Source organism: Ixodes scapularis, unplaced genomic scaffold (genome assembly GCF_016920785.2).
Source record: "Ixodes scapularis isolate PalLabHiFi unplaced genomic scaffold, ASM1692078v2 PGA_scaffold0__279_contigs__length_252992795, whole genome shotgun sequence".
NCBI classification, from domain to species: domain Eukaryota; kingdom Metazoa; phylum Arthropoda; class Arachnida; order Ixodida; family Ixodidae; genus Ixodes; species Ixodes scapularis.
In genome coordinates this window covers 149,832,164-149,854,707 of record NW_024609835.1, presented here as the reverse complement: position 1 = coordinate 149,854,707, position 22,544 = coordinate 149,832,164, and the positions used below count along the sequence as shown (strand labels likewise).

At 42.5% G+C, this 22,544-nt stretch overlaps 1 protein-coding gene across 2 annotated transcripts in view; it reads left to right on the top strand.

Moving 5' to 3' along the window:
* LOC8027006 (serine/threonine-protein kinase SIK2) overlaps positions 1–22,544 on the top strand; it is a 70,208-nt gene that overhangs the window by 26,258 nt on the left and 21,406 nt on the right. For both annotated transcript variants that reach the window (XM_029991974.4, XM_040221140.3), the window contains exons 5-6: positions 16,874–16,919; positions 17,023–17,147. In XM_029991974.4, the coding sequence (XP_029847834.2) occupies positions 16,874–16,919; positions 17,023–17,147 (171 nt within the window). The remainder of the gene's footprint in view (positions 1–16,873; positions 16,920–17,022; positions 17,148–22,544) is intronic.

Below are 22,544 nucleotides of genomic sequence, written 5' to 3'. Positions count from 1 at the left end.
CTCTCCGGCGCGGGCAGCGACACCTGAACAGACGTGTGCTAAGCTGTAGACGTCTGTTTTTTCGTTCTTTTTTCCTCAGGCGCGTAAAAGCCTAATTTTTAAGCTATGACACTAATTCACCACTAGGGATGTCGCGAACCACCCTAGGTTCGATTTCGAAAGGTTTCGATATTTGCGAAGCGAACTGAGGTTCGATTTCGAAAAATTTCGATATTTTCGTACCGACCAAGGTTCGATTTAGAAAAATTCGCAACTTTTGACCACAGCGGTGTTTCGAATTCGAAAATTTCGAAGCTTTCACGGTTTCTAAAATTTCGAATTCGAATATTTCGAATATTTTTTTACTTCAGGTTCGATAAATTCGAAGATTTCGAAATTCTTTGTAAAAAAAAATTCGAAAACTTCGAACGCTTCGAATTTTTATAGACATGAAGTTCGAACTATTCGAAGATTTCGAATTTCTTTTTGCATGAAGTTCGAAAAGTTCGAAGGTTTCGATTCTCTTTTAACGTTAAATAAAAAAAAAAAAAAACTTCGAAGATTTTGAATTTTTTTTTTAATTCAAGTTTTTCCACAGTTTCAGTTACAAATAACGTTTTCACGACTCACTGGTTTTCACAAAATCAAGTTTAGAAAAGTTAGGGTGTGATATCTAGATTCTGCGAAGTTGGTCAGGCAATTAAATGAGGCGACGAGTGTCCCGGACGTGCTAGAATATTTGCCAGTGCAGAATTGTGACAGCCAGCCCTGGGGGGGGGGGGGGGGGGGGGGGTCGGGGGGTCGGGGGGTCGGGGGGTCTTCAACCTGCATCACGCAGTAGTGATTGCACGAACACACTGCTTTACGAGACTCATCCAGTTCGAAACGGCCAGGGGCAAGCAGGAGGTTGAGTCTCAGAAAAACTTTGATGCGACCTGGCAAACTAGCTCGCCACCCCTTGCACGCTGGTAGTAATCCGATCCGGTGAAGTTTATAATTGTCCTGGATGTTTATTTTCTGGGACGGAGGAATCGCCTCGCAAAAAGCACAAAAGCCGACACAACTCGAGGTCGAGGAGCGTTCTACCATACAAGTGGCGTCGGAAGAGGAAAAACGGGGGGAAAGAGGGTAGCGAAGGGGGGGGGGGGGCTTCAGCCTCCTTCTCTCCCTTGCAGGTATTTCGGACTGTTAAAGAAAACAATACGGGGAAAGAGGGCGTGGTCGAGCTTATTTTAATCTGAAATTATTTATGCATATGTATAGCTACTGTCGCTCTTCACTGCATAAAAGGTTGCGTAGATGGTCATTGTTAGAAACTCGTTGTCAGAAGGCACTGCTCGTCACATGCTTAGTGGTTCGGAAGTTCAAAGCTGTCTTTTCGACCTAAACACCTGTGCCGATAGTTTCAAAAAAAATAAATAAATAAATAAATAAATGCGGAAATAAAAAGCAGAAAAAAAAAAAAAAAAAAACTATCAAGAATTCGTCGGAAGTGTTCTATTCTTGCATATTCAGAGGTTCAGAACTTCGAAACAAGTTTCTTTTACCAAAATGTGTACAGGCTAAAAGAAACACGACCCAGGAACGTGAAGCGAAAAAAAAAAAAAGTTTTCTTTTAATGACGTGCTGAACTTGAACACTATTAGAAATCTTCTCCCATGAGTTAATTTATTCCTTAACGTGAAAAAACAATGAATATATTATTTTGTATTCTGCAGATGGCAATGATATGTACTGTCTGTGGTGTTAATTTAAATGCGGTACCTCAAACAACTTAGACGAAAATAAATATCAAGTTTAGGTCATAATTGCATGCAGATACATGTTAAATTTGGACATTTCTTCGAAACTCACGTTGAATAACAATAATCCATCTTAAGACGGCACTTACCTAGGCTATACATAGATCATTCTTAAAAAAGTATAACATATCTACCATAAATAGCTCCGGCTGCAGCGTGCTTCAAATCTAGCACAAACGATAATCGTCAAAAACCCGTCGTCCTTCCTCGCCCCTTCGGGGATTTATTTCTTTAAACCTAAGCATGCCAGAACACTGAAATAAACGACATTGTCTTTCGTAAGGAACGCAGCACCGCGTGTAAAAGTTCGAGAAAAAAAAATTACGAATGTACACCACTACTGAAACCGTCCGCCGGTCTTTCGAAGTTCGATGAACGTCGAACTTTTACCCTAAAAGTTCGAAGTTCGTCGAACTTCTGACTTTTCAGAATTCGAAAGTTCGAAACTTTTCGAATTCTCTTGATAGATAAGTTCGAAAGTTCGAAATTCATCGAATTTTTTGGTCAGTCAAGTTCGAAAGTTCGAAAAGCATCGAACCTTGCAGCGCAATAAGTTCGAAAAAGATCGAATTTTTTAGCGTAATAAGTTCGACGGTTCGAAAAGCGTCGAACTTCTTAGCTTAACAAGTTCGAAAATTCGACCTCCGTCGAATTTTACGATATAGAAAATTCGAAAAATCGAAATCTTTCGAACCTTTCGAATTGCTTGATTCGAGCATCGAAACTTCGATTCGAAAAAAGTTCGCGGCATCCCTATTCACCACGCAAGTTCGTCTAGGTAACAGTGGCGTCACAAGGTGGGGGGGAGGGGGGGGGGGGGGGGAGGGGAGGGGGGGGAGGGGTGAGTCGCGGCGGGCTACCGCCCCGGGTGCCGCTGACCCTCGTGACGCCACTGCTAGATAGTGAATCTACTTTGTAAAAATAAAATAACTTGCCGCACTAAAAAAAGAAAAGGAAGTTCTTTGGGCAGTCATTTTCTTCTCAAAGCTAGCGAAAGTTTTTGTGGGTGATAGAGGAAAACAGAGAACGTTAGCAAGGTGAGAACACTTTCTTTCCCTTCCACATTCCCCCCCCCCCCCCCCCCCCCCCACCACAATGACAATTTTTTTTATTGGAATAAGTAGGATCTTAAAAGTTTTACTTCGTAACTTTTTGACTAAGGCAAGTGTTTTTTTTTTTTTTCGTTTTTTTTTTGCATTTTTAAATATTATATTTACCTCCAGCCGAACTCGGGTAAATTAGAGTTGTAACTTACAAATCCGAACTTTCGCGATTTTTTGAAAGTCCTTTGTGGTATCCACAAGCCCAGTGTTAATTAATACTGCTGCGTAACGGGTTCGAACGATTGGGAGGCGAATGTTTATACCGCATAAGCTTCACGCGCCGGCTGTTTGCTAGTGGTCGTTACGGACCTTTGTATTACTCACGAGATAGCGTAGTAAACAAGCAATGGCACAAAGCAGAACATTTTGCTTTCCTTTTCATTATAAGCCACCAGCAACCAACACCCGTAGGTTTCGTTCGTAACTCTCCGGCGAAAAATGATCGGAACAGAGCTTCGATCTGGGGGTCGGTGTCCAAGGCTTTCCAAAGTCCACTCGTCGAACAGCGTTCACCCACACCTTCTCCGATTTCCGATCCGTTGGGAACTTGTGAAAAAGCACCTCCGGGTTGCGCAGCGGGTTGTTTGAGCAGCCCATGGCGCTACAAGTTGTACTCGGCATATTTCGAGGAACAGCCGGGCAGTCTTGGGCGCACCGAGTTGCTCGCTAAAACGAGTCTTGGAGTCCTCACAAGCAAATAAACAAAAGGCTATACCGAAGCTACACGGGCTACAGATAAAAGCAACGTAATCACAAGCCGAAGTAGCGGTGGTAGCGGCACGAAGAAGCGCGCGCAACGGGTGCGCCGTGCGCCCGTCCGGAACGGAGAAAAAAAAAAGAAAAAAAGAGAACGACTATGACGTCACGGTCCAATGTTGCTTGAGCGATCGGCAACCCGCTGCCCGCCCGCTAAGGAGCAGCGGCTCGCGGACGGTCGCATTTTTATTATCGGCATTAGTTGAGAATGCGGCGTCCCACGGGCATAATATTTTGGCTGGGGTCGTATTTTGTGTCACTAAAGCGATACCAGTAATTTAATTCATTTTGAGTTTTGGCCGGAGTTGCCCTTTAAAGAGGGGAGTGGGCGTTAGTTGCAAAAAAATTAGCAATTGCTTCGCGAAATTGGATAGGGTCCTCGATGGTTGCAACGTTTTCAGGAAACCTGTTTAAGTCCACAATGGCGTCGGGGAGAAGCGCTTCTTGGTAGTCCGTGGAAAAACACTATGGCCGGGCTATTTTATTACTATGATAAACCTTGAAAGAAGAATAGGTTGATGGAAAGAGAAGAGACTCGCTTAGTAAGGGTGAGTGAAGAACTTTGTGCAAAAGGGAGATGGAAATGTTTCTGACCTGTGGAAACTAGGGTGAGGGAAAGATTGTATTTCATTAAAAACGCACTGGGAAAACGGGAGTAATCAGATTAAATGTGATGCACGGCACGGTTTTAGATGAATTCAGTTACGTCTGTCAAAGTAGCATGGTGAGTGTGCCAGATGGGAGGTACATGTTCTAATTTGGGTTGGTGCAGTGTAAGATAAAGAAGCTGTTTGAGGTCAGGACGGACAGTCCTGAAATTGCGACGGAGACAACCTTGATTCCGGTTAGCAGAATACACAACAAAGTTAATATGAGTATCCCAGGAGAGGTCTGTTGTCAGGAAAACACCGAGATATTTATGTAGATACATTTGTTGGTTGCAGTGGTACATTATTAATGGTAAGAGAGGAGGAGGCGACTAGGCAATATCAAGAGGAATGCATGCATATACATTTTGTTAATGTTTAGAGTCATCTGCCAGTCATTACACCAGTTATGAATTCATTCAAGGTCAAATAAAAATGAATCATGGGGGATGTTATCTTCTGGTAAAGAATGCAGTCATTGGCAAACAAACACTTAATTAAAATGGAAGATCGTTGATATAAATAAGAAAAATTAATGGGCTAAAAGCCTTTCCCTGAGAGACTCCAGATGTTACGAGAGCTGAAGTAGACAATGAATTGTTAACATACTAGATGAATTGGTGGTATCGCGAGAGGAAAGATCCAATCCAAGAAAGAGCATTCTACAGGGTGATTCAAGGAGACGCCAGGCTGTTTAAGTCGACCGCAAAATTCGGTTTCTTAACCTATCGCGTTGCGACTTTGTGCAGCGTTGCCCACAGATGGTGCATTTTTTTTTTGTAAAATTTGCAAAAAGCAAACTTACCTGAGGAAAAAGTTAAAAAAAAAAAAAAAAGGGTTTAGCTCCTATGGAAACGCAGTGACGCCACCGGTTTTCAAACAACACGGCGCCGTTTCGCACGGGAGACAAGAGATGGCGCAACGAACGCCACCAACAAACGAGCATACGGCACCGAGAGCCGGTGTCTAGCAGGCGATCTTTTCGACTCAAAAGCGGCGCGCGTTCCGCAGGCGGCGACAGTCGCAGAAACAAAAACAGGAGCGGTAACAACAAGGAACTGGAGTTCCTTGTCTGCTAAAGACGCCGGCTCTCGGCGTAGTACGCTCGTTCGTTGGCGGCAGTTGGTGTCACGACCGCTTGCGCCATCTCTTGTCTCCCGTGCGAAACGGTGCCGCGTTGTTTGAAGACCGGTGGCGTCACTGCGTTTTTATAGGAGCTAAGCCTTTTCCTTTCTTTGCTTTTTCCTCAGGAAAGCTCGCTCTTTGCAAATTTCACAAAAAAAAATGTGCCATCTGTGGGCAACGCTGCACAAAGTCGTAGCGCGATAGGTAAAGAAACCGAATTTTGCGGTCGATTTAAAGAGCCTGGTGTCTCCTTGAATCACCCTGTAATTAATGTTTAAACTTGGATTGAGCGTGTTGGTAATAGATTAAATATACGAAAGAGTCAGACAAAGAGGACGGACAGGGCAAACAAGATGCTTGTCCTGTCCATCCTCTTTGTCTGACTCTTTTATTTTTTAATCAATGTTTAACAAGGAAGGTTTTAGTAGCAGACAGTTATGCAGCACTTTGTCAAAAGCTTTGGCGAAGTCAAGAAGTACAGTGTCAGTGGGAATGTTAGAATCAAGGTTAATGAACAAGTCTTTAGTTAGACAAAGAAGTTTCACGTGAAAATTTTTTGCGGAACCCATGCTGCACCTTGTGAAAGTATGTAATAGAATCGAGGTGGATTGATAATTGCTCGTGTATCATGTGCTCAAAGATTTTTGAGGGCACAGAGGTTAGATCTATAATTTAATGAAGACGATTTTTACCACTTTTGTGAACTGAGGTGACCTTCCCTATCTTCCAATCAAGAACCGCTGCCTTATGTAGTGGCTGCTGAAATATTTTTGTTGAGAAAAGGCTTGATGAACATAGAGTATGCTGCAATATTTTTGAGTTGATGTTGTCGATGCTACAGGCCGTTGTATGTAGTGGTTGCTGAAATATTTTTGTTGAGAAAAGGCTCGATGAACATACACTATGCTGCAATATTTTCGAGTTGATGTTGTCGATGGTACAGGCCACCGTATGTAGTGGTTGCTGAAATATTTTTGTTGAGAAAGGCTCGATGAACATAGAGCATGCTGCAATATTTTCGAGTTGATGTTGTCGATGCTACAGGCCGCCGTATGTAGTGGTTGCTGAAATATGTTTGTTGAGAAAAGGCTCGATGAACATAGAGTATGCTGCAATTATTTCGAGTTGATGTTGTCGATGCTACAAGCCGCCGTATGTAGTGGTTGCTGAAATATTTTTGTTGAGAAAGGCTCGATGAACATAGAGCATGCTGCAATATTTTCGAGTTGATGTTGTCGATGGTACAGGCCGCCGTATGTAGTGGTTGCTGAAATATTTTTGTTGAGAAAAGGCTCGATGAACATAGAGTATGCTGCAATATTTTCGAGTTGATGTTTTCGATGCTACAGGCCGCCGTATTTAGTGGTTGCTGAAATATTTTTGTTGAGAAAAGGCTCGATGAACATAGAACATGCCGCAATTATTTTGAGTTCATGTTGTCGATGTTACCGGCCGCCGTATGTAGTGGTTGCTGAAATATTTTTGTTGAGAAAAGGCTCGATGAACATAGAGTATGCTGCAATATTTTCGAGTTGATGTTGTCGATGCTACAGACCGCCGTATGTAGTGGTTGCTGAAATATTTTTGTTGAGAAAAGGCTCGATGAACATAGAGTATGCTGCAGTATTTTCGAGTTGATGTTGTCGATGCTACAGGCCGCCGTATGTAGTGGTTGCTGAAATATGTTTGTTGAGAAAAGGCTCGATGAACATAGAGTATGCTGCAATTATTTCGAGTTGATGTTGTCGATGCTACAGGCCGCCGTATGTAGTGGTTGCTGAAATATTTTTGTTGAGAAAGGCTCGATGAACATAGAGCATGCTGCAATATTTTCGAGTTGATGTTGTCGATGGTACAGGCCGCCGTATGTAGTGGTTGCTGAAATATTTTTGTTGAGAAAAGGCTCGATGAACATAGAGTATGCTGCAATATTTTCGAGTTGATGTTTTCGATGCTACAGGCCGCCGTATTTAGTGGTTGCTGAAATATTTTTGTTGAGAAAAGGCTCGATGAACATAGAACATGCCGCAATTATTTTGAGTTCATGTTGTCGATGTTACCGGCCGCCGTATGTAGTGGTTGCTGAAATATTTTTGTTGAGAAAAGGCTCGATGAACATAGAGTATGCTGCAATATTTTCGAGTTGATGTTGTCGATGCTACAGACCGCCGTATGTAGTGGTTGCTGAAATATTTTTGTTGAGAAAAGGCTCGATGAACATAGAGTATGCTGCAGTATTTTCGAGTTGATGTTGTCGATGCTACAGGCCGCCGTATGTAGTGGTTGCTGAAATATTTTTGTTGAGAAAAGGCTCGATGAACATAGAGTATGATGCAATATTTTCGAGTTGACATTGTCGATGCTACAGACCGCCGTATGTAGTGGTTGCTGAAATATTTTTGTTGAGAAAAGGCTCGATGAACATAGAGTATGCTGCAATATTTTCGAGTTGATGTTGTCGATGCTACAGGCCACCGTATGTAGTGGTTGCTGAAATATTTTTGTTGAGAAAAGGCTCGATGAACATAGAGTATACTGCAATATTTTCGAGTTGATGTTGTCGATGCTACAGACCGCCGTATGTAGTGGTTGCTGAAATATTTTTGTTGAGAAAAGGCTCGATGAACATAGAGTATGCTGCAATATTTTCGAGTTGATGTTGTCGATGCTACAGACCGCCGTAGGTAGTGGTTGCTGAAATATTTTTGTTCAGAAAAGGCTCGATGAACATAGAGTACGTTGCAGTTATTTCGAGTTGATGTTGTCGATGCTACAGGCCGCCGTATGTAGTGGTTGCTGAAATATTTTTGTTGAGAAAAGGCTCGATGAACATAGAGCATGCTGCAATATTTTCGAGTTGATGTTGTCGATGCTACAGGCCGCCGTATGTAGTGGTTGCTGAATTATTTTTGTTGAGAAAAGGCTCGATGAACATAGAGTATGCTGCAATATTTTTGAGTTGATGTTGTCGATGCTACAGGCCGCCGTATGTAGTGGTTGCTGAAATATTTTTGTTGAGAAAAGGCTCGATGAACATAGAGTATGCTGCAATTATTTCGAGTTGATGTTGTCGATGCTACAGACCGCCGTATGTAGTGGTTGCTGAAATATTTTTGTTGAGAAAAGGCTCGATGAACATAGAGTATGCTGCAATATTTTCGAGTTGATGTTGTCGATGGTACAGGCCGCCGTATGTAGTGGTTGCTGAAATATTTTTGTTGAGAAAAGGCTCGATGAACATAGAGTATGCTGCAATATTTTCGAGTTGATGTTGTCGATGCTACAGGCCGCCGTATGTAGTGGTTGCTGAAATATTTTTGTTGAGAAAAGGCTCGATGAACATAGAGTATGCTGCAATTATTTCGAGTTGATGTTGTCGATGCTACAGACCGCCGTATGTAGTGGTTGCTGAAATATTTTTGTTGAGAAAAGGCTCGATGAACATAGAGTATGCTGCAATATTTTCGAGTTGATGTTGTCGATGCTACAGACCGCCGTATGTAGTGGTTGCTGAAATATTTTTGTTGAGAAAAGGCTCGATGAACATGAGTATGCTGCAGTATTTTCGAGTTGATGTTGTCGATGCTACAGGCCGCCGTATGTAGTGGTTGCTGAAATATTTTTGTTGAGAAAAGGCTCTATGAACATAGAGTATGCTGCAATTATTTCGAGTTGATGTTGTCGATGCTACAGACCGCCGTATGTAGTGGTTGCTGAAATATTTTTGTTGAGAAAAGGCTCAATGAACATAGAGTATGTTGCAATTATTTCGAGTTGATGTTGTTGATGTTACAGGCCGCCGTATGTGGTGGTTGCTGAAATATTTTTGTTGAGAAAAGGCTCGATGAACATAGAGTACGTTGCAATTATTTCGAGTTGATGTTGTCGATGTTACAGGCCGCCGTATGTAGTGGTTGCTGAAATATTTTTGTTGAGAAAAGGCTCGATGAACATAGAGTACGTTGCAATTATTTCGAGTTGATGTTGTCGATGTTACAGGCCGCCGTATGTAGTGGTTGCTGAATTATTTTTGTTGAGAAAAGGCTCGATGAACATAGAGCATGCTGCAATATTTTCGAGTTGATGTTGTCGATGCTACAGGCCGCATATGTAGTGGTTGCTGAAATATTTTTGTTGAGAAAAGGCTCGATGAACATAGAACATGCCGCAAATATTTTGAGTTCATGTTGTCGATGTTACCGGCCGCCGTATGTAGTGGTTGCTGAAATATTTTTGTTGAAAAAAGGCTCGATGAACATAGAGTATGCTGCAATATTTTCGAGTTGATGTTGTCGATGCTACAGACCGCCGTATGTAGTGGTTGCTGAAATATGTTTGTTGAGAAAAGGCTCGATGAACATAGAGCATGCTGCAATATTTTAGAGTTGATGTTGTCGATGCTACAGACCGCCGTATGTAGTGGTTGCTGAAATATTTTTGTTGAGAAAAGGCTCGATGAACATAGAGTATGCTGCAGTATTTTCGAGTTGATGTTGTCGATGCTACAGGCCGCCGTATGTAGTGGTTGCTGAAATATTTTTGTTGAGAAAAGGCTCGATGAACATAGAGTATGCTGCAATTATTTCGAGTTGATGTTGTCGATGCTACAGACCGCCGTATGTAGTGGTTGCTGAAATATTTTTGTTGAGAAAAGGCTCGATGAACATAGAGTATGTTGCAATTATTTCGAGTTGATGTTGTCGATGTTACAGGCCGCCGTATGTGGTGGTTGCTGAAATATTTTTGTTGAGGAAAGGCTTGATGAACATAGAGTATGCTGCAATTATTTCGAGTTGATGTTGTCGATGCTACAGGCCGCCGTATGTAGTGGTTGCTGAAATATTTTTGTTGAGAAAAGGCTCAATGAACATAAAGCCTGCTGCAATATTTTCGAGTTGATGTTGTCGATGCTACAGGCCGCCGTATGTAGTTGCTGAAATATTTTTTGTTGAGAAAAGGCTCGATGAACATAGAGCCTGCTGCAATTATTTCGAGTTGATGTGGTCGATGCTACAGGCCGCCGTATGTACTGGTTGCTGAAATATTTTTGTTGAGAAAAGGCTCGATGAACATAGAGCATGCTGCAATATTTTCGAGTTGATGTTGTCGATGCTACAGGCCGCCGTATGTAGTGGTTGCTGAAATATTTTTGTTGAGAAAAGGCTCGATGAACATAGAGTATGCTGCAATTATTTCGAGTTGATGTTGTCGATGCTACAGGCCGCCGTATGTAGTGGTTGCTGAAATATTTTTGTTGAGAAAGGCTCGATGAACATAGAGCATGCTGCAATATTTTCGAGTTGATGTTGTCGATGGTACAGGCCGCTGTATGTAGTGGTTGCTGAAATATTTTTGTTGAGAAAAGGCTCGATGAACATAGAGTATGCTGCAGTATTTTCGAGTTGATGTTGTCGATGCTACAGGCCGCCGTATGTAGTGGTTGCTGAAATATTTTTGTTGAGAAAAGGCTCGATGAACATAGAGCATGCTGCAATATTTTCGAGTTGATGTTGTCGATGTTACAGGCCGCCGTATGTAGTGGTTGCTGAAATATTTTTGTTGAGAAAAGGCTCGATGAACATAGAGTACGTTGCAATTATTTCGAGTTGATGTTGTCGATGTTACAGGCCGCCGTATGTAGTGGTTGCTGAATTATTTTTGTTGAGAAAAGGCTCGATCAACATAGAGCATGCTGCAATATTTTCGAGTTGATGTTGTCGATGCTACAGGCCGCATATGTAGTGGTTGCTGAAATATTTTTGTTGAGAAAAGGCTCGATGAACATAGAACATGCCGCAATTATTTTGAGTTCATGTTGTCGATGTTACCGGCCGCCGTATGTAGTGGTTGCTGAAATATTTTTGTTGAAAAAAGGCTCGATGAACATAGAGTATGCTGCAATTATTTCGAGTTGATGTTGTCGATGCTACAGGCCGCCGTATGTAGTGGTTGCTGAAATATTTTTGTTGAGAAAAGGCTCGATGAACATAGAGCATGCTGCAATATTTTCGAGTTGATGTTGTCGATGGTACAGGCCGCTGTATGTAGTGGTTGCTGAAATATTTTTGTTGAGAAAAGGCTCAATGAACATAAAGCCTGCTGCAATATTTTCGAGTTGATGTTGTCGATGCTACAGGCCGCCGTATGTAGTTGCTGAAATATTTTTTGTTGAGAAAAGGCTCGATGAACATAGAGCCTGCTGCAATTATTTCGAGTTGATGTGGTCGATGCTACAGGCCGCCGTATGTACTGGTTGCTGAAATATTTTTGTTGAGAAAAGGCTCGATGAACATAGAGCATGCTGCAATATTTTCGAGTTGATGTTGTCGATGCTACAGGCCGCCGTATGTAGTGGTTGCTGAAATATTTTTGTTGAGAAAAGGCTCGATGAACATAGAGTATGCTGCAATTATTTCGAGTTGATGTTGTCGATGCTACAGGCCGCCGTATGTAGTGGTTGCTGAAATATTTTTGTTGAGAAAGGCTCGATGAACATAGAGCATGCTGCAATATTTTCGAGTTGATGTTGTCGATGGTACAGGCCGCTGTATGTAGTGGTTGCTGAAATATTTTTGTTGAGAAAAGGCTCGATGAACATAGAGCATGCTGCAATATTTTAGAGTTGATGTTGTCGATGCTACAGACCGCCGTATGTAGTGGTTGCTGAAATATTTTTGTTGAGAAAAGGCTCGATGAACATAGAGTATGCTGCAGTATTTTCGAGTTGATGTTGTCGATGCTACAGGCCGCCGTATGTAGTGGTTGCTGAAATATTTTTGTTGAGAAAAGGCTCGATGAACATAGAGTATGCTGCAATTATTTCGAGTTGATGTTGTCGATGCTACAGACCGCCGTATGTAGTGGTTGCTGAAATATTTTTGTTGAGAAAAGGCTCGATGAACATAGAGTATGTTGCAATTATTTCGAGTTGATGTTGTCGATGTTACAGGCCGCCGTATGTGGTGGTTGCTGAAATATTTTTGTTGAGGAAAGGCTTGATGAACATAGAGTATGCTGCAATTATTTCGAGTTGATGTTGTCGATGCTACAGGCCGCCGTATGTAGTGGTTGCTGAAATATTTTTGTTGAGAAAAGGCTCAATGAACATAAAGCCTGCTGCAATATTTTCGAGTTGATGTTGTCGATGCTACAGGCCGCCGTATGTAGTTGCTGAAATATTTTTTGTTGAGAAAAGGCTCGATGAACATAGAGCCTGCTGCAATTATTTCGAGTTGATGTGGTCGATGCTACAGGCCGCCGTATGTACTGGTTGCTGAAATATTTTTGTTGAGAAAAGGCTCGATGAACATAGAGCATGCTGCAATATTTTCGAGTTGATGTTGTCGATGCTACAGGCCGCCGTATGTAGTGGTTGCTGAAATATTTTTGTTGAGAAAAGGCTCGATGAACATAGAGTATGCTGCAATTATTTCGAGTTGATGTTGTCGATGCTACAGGCCGCCGTATGTAGTGGTTGCTGAAATATTTTTGTTGAGAAAGGCTCGATGAACATAGAGCATGCTGCAATATTTTCGAGTTGATGTTGTCGATGGTACAGGCCGCTGTATGTAGTGGTTGCTGAAATATTTTTGTTGAGAAAAGGCTCGATGAACATAGAGTATGCTGCAATATTTTCGAGTTGATGTTTTCGATGCTACAGGCCGCCGTATGTAGTGGTTGCTGAAATATTTTTGTTGAGAAAAGGCATGATGAACATAGAACATGCCGCAATTATTTTGAGTTCATGTTGTCGATGTTACCGGCCGCCGTATGTAGTGGTTGCTGAAATATTTTTGTTGAGAAAAGGCTCGATGAACATAGAGTATGCTGCAATATTTTCGAGTTGGTGTTGTCGATGCTACAGACCGCCGTATGTAGTGGTTGCTGAAATATTTTTGTTGAGAAAAGGCTCGATGAACATAGAGTATGCTGCAGTATTTTCGAGTTGGTGTTGTCGATGCTACAGGCCGCCGTATGTAGTGGTTGCTGAAGTATTTTTGTTGAGAAAAGGCTCGATGAACATAGAGTATGCTGCAATTATTTCGAGTTGATGTTGTCGATGCTACAGACCGCCGTATGTAGTGGTTGCTGAAATATTTTTGTTGAGGAAAGGCTCGATGAACATAGAGCATGTTGCAATTATTTCGAGTTGATGTTGTCGATGTTACAGGCCGCCGTATGTGGTGGTTGCTGAAATATTTTTGTTGAGAAAAGGCTCGATGAACATAGAGTACGTTGCAATTATTTCGAGTTGATGTTGTCGATGTTACAGGCCGCCGTATGTAGTGGTTGCTGAAATATTTTTGTTGAGAAAAGGCTCGATGAACATAGAGTATGTTGCAGTTATTTCGAGTTGATGTTGTCGATGCTACAGGCCGCCGTATGTAGTGGTTGCTGAAATATTTTTGTTGAGAAAAGGCTCGATGAACATAGAGCATGCTGCAATATTTTCGAGTTGATGTTGTCGATGCTACAGGCCGCCGTATGTAGTGGTTGCTGAATTATTTTTGTTGAGAAAAGGCTCGATGAACATAGAGCATGCTGCAATATTTTCGAGTTGATGTTGTCGATGCTACAGGATTAAGACATCTTGAGAGATTTAATAAGGTTAACAATTCCTTCAAAATTATGGCACACTCGCTTTTGTCTATTATGCTTTCAGAATCATCAATAAGTGTTAGTGAAGAGTGTGGTGCATGATTAAAAATATTCCAAAAATGACTCGGGTTAGTTATTAGCATGAATGATGGAGTTTCCTGATAGAAAACATGTTTCTGCTGCTCGAGCATAGTTCAGCAGCTCATTTGTTGTATGTATTCTAATGTTCAGCAGTGTTTTGCTTAGGGCCACTTGAAAACAGTGTGTTTTTTTTATTATTACTAAGAGTTTTTAGTCACTGTGAATATACCAGAGATTAGCTGTTTGGGAGCTTAAATTTAATGCTCGGAATATAAATTTCAACAAATTCTAATAATTTGTTCTTAAAAGGACATTGGTTTTCATTTACATTTCTATTTTCAAACTTTTACAAGCAGACTGAAAATATGTTAGATAGGTCCATGTTTAGTCGCTCGTAATTTCCTTTGTTGTCTAACCCAATATTTTTAGCTTGTTTGATAGGTTGTGGCTCTTGAAATGCTATGTCATAATAAACCGCTTTGTGGTCTCCCACACCTACAAATCCAGAAAGGGAGGTGACATTTTCGGGATGGCCAGTCAGAACTAGGTCCAGTATGTGTGAACAGGTGCTGGTCACACTAGTGGGAAAAGAGACAATCTGTGCGAGGTTGAAATCAAGGCCAAGGTTGATTAAATTTCGACAGGCACCTGAGCCACCAGTGCAAGCTTCATCTTGAGGCCAGTATATTTCTACATTTCTCGGAGGAACCATCTACCTTGAGCAATACTTCTTACAAGTTGTTAAAACTGACACATTGTCACATTCCAAAATTATTTAGGATGGAGGGCCAGCACAGTGGGTAATCTGTGTGGTTGTACTTGCTTAGTACCTCAAATCGTTGATTTGTAAGATTCATTGGCGTTTTTAAGGGCTTTTTAGTGGTCAGTATTGCTGACCACTGGAAGTTTATTATTTCTAGTGCCTGGCTATAGTTGATTAATCACTGATGGATATTTCGCAAAGGTGAACAGCCCATGTCCAGTAAAGTTAGTGGCCGATTGATTTTGATAAAATAGTAATGCTGGTCTTAAACTTCTTGGCTATATTAATAAAAAAAAAAAGTCTGAGGACACTAAGCACTTCTTATGAGTTGTGAACGGAAAATCATTCTGCCTGCGACGTATTGCTTCCGCCTCGCATTGTCGAAGGGCCTCGTCCTCTTGCCGCCTGAGAGAGGCGCTTTGAATCGCGATCCGCTTGCGCCTACGCTTTCAAAAGGCATTGTTCTGTCTCCTAGCGCGTTGCGTTGCTGCCATGTATTCAGAGACTTGACAATAATGGTGGATTTTGCTGCCTACCTCCTCGCTTATGGTGCGTCATTCCGCTTCCTTAGTTCGTCTTTGGAGTACTTGTGTGGACGGGCGGGTTTCGCTACTGCCGAGATTGTGGCCTTGGACGATGTAGATGCTTAAAACGCTGCCATGTTCGTCGGCGTCAAGAGGAGCAGAAGCGTTCCTTTTACCGGCGCGGGGCCGGCAGCACGATGGGGTGGCGTTCTCTGAAACTATGACGCGCGCCAGCCAATGGGAGCCATCCATCAAATCGCTGCTACAGACTACAGAAGTGTTGTAATTTGGGTGATTTGGTATGATGACATGGTGAACAGAACAGCGCACAAAAATACGAGGACGGAGAAAGGAAACGTGAGATGCACAAGCACTGACTCGCAACTGAATTTATACACAAAAGGAAGAAGAGGATGTTCCGAAAGACAAGCAGGGCACGCAGTGCGTGTCACACGCGACACAACACATTTAACTACAATGTGTTGTCCATAGTCCGATCTAAAAACAAGGTTTCGGTTTGAAGCTGTGTCACTGATGGGCGGCTAATGCAGCAGTCCCCCAAGCTGTTGATGCAGTGTGCTTCCAAGATTTCGCGAGTCCTCTTGTCTCGATAATGTCCAATTATTGTTGTGCCTTTAAGAATCGGAGTACACGAGCAGGATTTGCAATGAACGGGAAGATGACCGTCCACCGTAGATTTTAGTGAATGATCATGCTCGAGGAGGCGATTGTTCAGTCACAGTTCAGTTTGGATCGTGTAGCTTGTACCACATGTTAGTGGGATTTTGTACACCATGCCAATTGAACACGACAGATAAGGGTGGCTGTGGCATTTCTGGTACTTGTCTTTTTTTAAGGTTTTTCGCTATCGAGGGAACCTTTGAACAGATTTGTGCCATTTTTTTGGGAGCAATGGTGTTTTTCTGCATGTACATTGAATCCAGAACATAAATAAGAAAACGAGCTATATGAAATTTAACATTTATAAAGAGGAAATCAAGCACTATAAACTGTGCATATTTCATTTAGTTATTGTAAATAAAAAAAGTTTTCCCCTGATGCATGTCCCCAGCTCCAGCCTTTTTTCTCAACCAGTTGGTGCTTAACCCACGCAATAGGAATCAGGCGCTAAGGGGTATCACAAGCTGTAGCCCCGTCACACCGCCTTTGCGGCCGTGCACGCATTTCGGTAACAGATGGCTTAAGAGTGAAATACGACAGAGGGAGCGCCTAAGAGGGTTTATCTCGGCCTCAGCACATGTTAGTGTTTGGAGCATTGCCACAGGTGGCACTGGTAAGATACCGCACACCAAGCGTCCTAGCGTTTCAGCTTATATTGGCCGCAATTGTACCTGAATACACTTTTCTATGGTACGGTTCCACATTGCAAAGTGTATAGTTGTAAGTTTTGCACTGTGTTTCCTTTACTGCCTGTTGTTCCGCAAGAGTGGGGCCGTTTAGAACTGCAGTTGCACATTGTTTTGTTTATTTCCAGGCTGAAAACTTATTGCTGGATTGCAACATGAACATTAAGCTTGCTGGTGAGAACCATTTGCACTCTCTCTCTCTCTCCCTTTCTCCTCTGATATATGTCGTTCCGACAGAAACTTCGGAATCTGACGTTGCTTGGGTCTCTCTTGCCAGATTTTGGATTTAGCAATTTCTTCTCTCCTGATGACTACTTGACAACATGGTGCGGCAGTCCACCTTACGCTGCTCCTGAGGTGTTCGAGGGAAAGTGCTACATCGGTCCTGAAATCGATGTCTGGGTGAGTAGCTCACTGGGAATGCTCCTGATGAAGAGCATTATGAGCATTTCTGTTTTTCCCCGTTTGTTTTAATATAATGTTACATTTGTATTTACCATACATTTTTTTCAAATAAAGTGATTTTTGGATTAACAATGTATACATGAGACTGAGCACCACCGTCCGTTTGGCATGCTTATTATAATGCTGATGCGGACCTAAGGACGGCCAAAATTTAGCCCCAAAAAATTACAGAGGAGGGTTCGTCCCGGAAGTGTTATTTGAAAAGTTCTGGTTTGAGGCGTAACGCCCAACTAGCCGTGAGAGCAGATATATTGATATGATATCTGAAGCGTTTTCTTCATACAAGCAAGAAACAGAGGAACAAGAAAATAAGCAATTGTGCAAAATAACAGCATACACGTCCCTATCTCAAAGTGACATTCACTAGAATACTTATAACCCTGTACCCACCCATACAGGACTCACATAACTTGGAGACTTTCATTATATACGTCAATTATTTATTACAATTGAACCTCGTTGATACGTTTTTCAGGGGACCACGGAAAAAATAGTATCATCTGGGAAGACGTAGCAACCGATACCGCACTTAGGGGGGCTCTACATGGGATATAAAGCAGCTCTTATATGTACAATGGTTTATTTTATGTGTACTTAAAGAACTATTGAGGACTCAGGCACTCTAACTTTGTGTATTTTGCCCCGTGAGCCTGTTTGAAGGATGGTTGATAAAAAGGAGCTTTTGCCTCAGTCTCTTTTGTTTGGCGACGATGCTGGTCAAAGTTGACGGAGCGGGTCCAAGGACTCTTGCGACGTCAGATCTCTTTCGGCTGGGATTGTGATCCAACGTCTGAAGTATATCAAACTTCTCTTTAAAAGAGAGTACCTTCCTTTTTCGCGATGCCATGACCGTCATCAATGGGCGCAAAGCGCACATACTCCGAAGCACCACAGTTCACGCAATCAAGTGGAACAGAAACTAGAAGCGCAGAGTGCATGCGGGTGCTCCTCGTGCCAGAGAAAGAGAAGGACAGATGAAAGAGAGAGCAAGAGAGAACGAGCGTTTGCTGCCTTGCCAGCCTCGCTCTCTGTCCAAGCGGTGCGCCAAGGTCACACTTGGGCAAGAAGGTAAGCTGTGGCAGAGCTCAGCAAAGCCCAGCGAGGAGACAGAGAGACGGATGAGAGGGGAAAAGGAGTAAAGGGAAGACGGGCAACTGCGTGCCAACGTGTGCCGTGCGACCCGCACTGCGTGGTTCGGCTTTGCTCCGCTAGCTTCGCTTCAAAGTCAGCGTGGCAGCCTAGCGCCCGGCGCGCCGAGGGGCCGCAATACCGACACTTCTGGACGTAACAACCGGAAAAGCAAACGTAACAGGCAGGAAACTAACACATGTATTTCTATGGAAGTAAAACGGGACCGGCGTTTTTGAACGTAAGAGCTGGGAAAACGTATCAACCGAGAATGTAACAACGATGTTCTGCTGCATACACAGAGGCTTTTTACAATGTTCTTTGAAGTATCAACCTGAATAGGAGCTATAAACAGGGAGATGGGAAAATGTATATGTGTGAACATTTTTTTTCTTGTACTGAAACAGGTGCAAGTGCAAACAGAAAAATTAGTAGATTTTTATTACCCATTGGCTTTCAGTAACAATATTTAAAAGGAATAAATACTCTAGTTATTAAGAATGAGTAGTAGAACCATGTTGATATACGGTAGTTTAGGGGACTGTGGTAGAGAAGCTTATGATCCAAGATAACATAACAACTGATAACCCTCTTAGGGTTATCAGTTGTTACAATTTATTTCACATGGACTTCTATGGCTTTGTAAAGCTATCATATTCGTTCATCTATAGCAGGGGTGGCTAAACTTTGGCTCGCGAGCCACTTGCGGCTCTTCGCAAGTCCAAGTGTGGCTTGCTGCGCCCTAATAAACATGCCCCCTCCCCTCTCCCCCCTCCCTCCTAACATGCACATTTGCTTTGCGGTTCAGGAAGTGATATGCCTCTCGTTCTTTGTCATAGCTGCACGGGACCGTCATAACTGACTTACTCATAACTAAACCGATGCCATTGAGCCGAACTTCAAGGTGATTCTTTTTTCCCAAACACGGTAAAGAAACATAATAAATAATCGCTTTGTGAGTGGAATTCGCTATGGCCACCCACTGAGACGAAAGTGATAAAAAATGCTGCCACATCCCCTTTTAACTGCGGCTCTTCACTTGAGAGGGTTCTTCTTTGTGGCTTTTTGGATATGTTCGTCTGGTCACCCCTGACTTATAGGTTGAAATATTTTTTCTAGCACTGTCCCTTAAATTTAGGGGTCGACCTATAATCGCAACTAAAGGTTGTCGGCCTATAGACCTTTTCTGTATACTCGCGTCCCCAGCCACTTAATAGGCGTATCCGGCATGGGCAATGAGAGAAAACAAAAACGTTCCAACCTGTAACTAGTAAAAAAAAATAAGGGGGAGGCAAAACGATAATGTGTGACGGTTACGCTTAAATCCTAAGTGTCTTCTACTGGCATGGCGACGGCAAAACAATGTTTTGCCGTCGCCATGCTGGAAGTGACGACAATTCAAGATGGCGGCGCCCTTGAAGAAAGGGTCTATAAGAGTGAGCAAAATTTGGCGAGGCCATCGAACTAACTCAGTTGCTCCCCCACATTAGCCACTGCTCCTAGCACTCTGGTGTAAAGTGGTGAAGCCTAATGCGCACACCAATGCAAAGCGGTGAAGTTTAATGCGTGCAGAGCTCTAAAGTTTTACGCCAGTCGTGCATCGCAAGTGGCATGGTGTAGAAGCACATTGTTAACACGATAGCCACGTAATTTAATCGAGAGTAGGATGGCTCTTTCTTACCAGAGCAGTCATCATCCAACAGATTTTGCAAAAGGTCTCCTTGCAGCCTTATAGCTGTTTGCTCACAACGTCGCAACAATGTTGGTGTCGTAATCTGGCACTTCAGGCGACGACACGGCCAGCGTAGATCACAAGCAAGTTTTGGCTACGATGACAGAGATGCTATGGAATATATGTTTGTATGATCTTTTCCTTAAAAGAAATGAGCAGTCCTGTGTTAATCCACAGTCACAGCGACATCTGTGACATGTCACAGCGAAGTCGGCTCAATTGGCTTCGTTATCATGTGCATGCACTTCACGGTTCTCTCTGCGACAAACGGCGAGACACATCCGCGAAGCCGCCAGCGCGTCTTTCGTCATCTCGCAACAAGTGCGACGCCAGCGTGCAGTGATGCCAAGACACCTGCATCTGCCGCTTTGCGCCGTACCCTTGTCGAGCTTTGGCATGACTGCCACTTGGGGCTGCTAAGGAATGCACTGACAATGATGTAATGCACAGGCCCTGGATAGACATATACGGTTGTTGAACCTTTTAAAATTTCTGGCGGCTTGCATCACCTAGCTGACGCCTGTAATGTCAACAATTGACTCCGATTGAATTTGGAATTCTTTAAAAATTATGAAGAATTTTCTGTTGCGATGTCGCAGTACCCATGAGTGGACACTATTCGAGACTCACACTCACGTTTGTTCTGCAAAAACCATATAATAAAGTGGATCGCGGATACTGTGCCATAGCTCTGTGGTAACGCGCCCGCTTTGCACGGACCCAGGTTCGATTCCAGAGGGCAGCAGGCAGTCTTTTTTCGAGAGTTTGGCAATATTGTGATGGATGCCATACACCCTATTACGCCAACTAGAGCATCAACAACTATTACAACTATAACTACGACGACAATGGACATCATTTCCAGTGGTGGAACGAGCCTGTAACAGCTGTCGCTGTAAAATAAGAGCCTTTCTTTTCTGCAATGTTGTTATTGGCAGTGGACGTGAACTCTGAACTCAAGTGGAAGCGAGCGCAATGCAAGTGCATATACGTTGGGATTATAAACAGATGAACAGGGTTTTTGGATGGACTATGAAAAAATGTGAACGGGGTGTCTGAAAATTGTGAATCTCTTTCGAGCCTAGTTTAAGGTCACACCCTAAAAGAGCTCGGAGAAAGGAAAATGTTGTAAGAGGAAGAGGGAACAGCTGTGACCCAGCGGCCTAATGTACTGGGTCGGCCGCATCGGGTTTCTTGGGCATAACAAAGCAGGATGGCAAATGCTGCAGACGAAAAGTTAATATGCACATATTTTTATGAGGGTTCTCCAGGACCAGCGTTTGTAAAAGTAACAACCGAGAAAACGCATAAACCTGAAATAAAACTTTTGATTGGGCTAATTGGTTTATTATATTCTGGAGGACTTAAAGGTGCAAAAAACGCATTAGTCCATGTTGGATGTGTCTCTGGGCTAGCACTCACCAGCTCGGAGCACTTAGAGTGAAAGCTTGCACTGCAGAACCCAGGGATATTGGGTTAAAGGGGGACATGGGCCTAAAGTTTTTATTTTTTTTTTAAAAATTAATTTTTTAATTTTGACGTTTTCAGTTTTAGAAACTAATTATACACCCTTACACCAAATTTGATAACCATACGCCAAATATTTACGATGATATAAAATATTTTCAACAGTTGTGAGGCAGTAACAAAGTAAAGGAGTTCAATGTTTGAATGCATTTTTCTCAGTTCCACTTTTTGCTGCAAATTTCATACGAAGGAATCTTTTGTTCGAAGGTGAAAGTGTTCAGATACCACAATCAAGATGTTTCTGAACTGAAATTTACTGGGGAATCGGGCTATCTACTTTATTTTGTTTTAAGTTAAAGTCCTCAGTGATAAAAAGCCAAGTTTTCAAAAATTGACATAGGACAGATTTGCATCTCATATTTTGAGGTAATCACTCTTCCTGAAATATTTACATTTGAGTTATAAAAACTAGATAGCCCAAAGTGCCACATCCCCCACTTTATATTCTAGCAGTCAAAATGGTGCTTAATAGCTTCATTTGCATATGATAGATTTCTTAACAAAGAGTGACACATTTTCTTATACAGGTATGTAAAGTTGTCCTGGAGAGCTGAAAGTTTGCACAGTACACCTACATCTGAGGTTAAATCTCCTCTCTAAATTTCATTCCAATCACTTGAGTAGTTAAGAAGTTCGACCTCTAGCCAGTGTCCCCCCTTAAATCCCCACCCCTGACCGTCTCAATCTGGATGAGCCTCGTACCGGCATGCAGTTGTGAATTACTACTGCGGGGTGCACATTGAAGACACCAGGCTAGCGGTTATACTGCACTGTCTAAATTTCTTATCTACAGCTAGGAGACAAATCGCCTGTTGAGGCAGGCTAAGTTCTAGGCTGTATAAACATACACGCTCCCCAATTTTGTTTTTATGTGTCTCTTCTTCGTTTGTGTTTTTTGTGCTTTTAAAGGGGTACGGAAACAAAAATTGAAATATTCAAATTTTGTT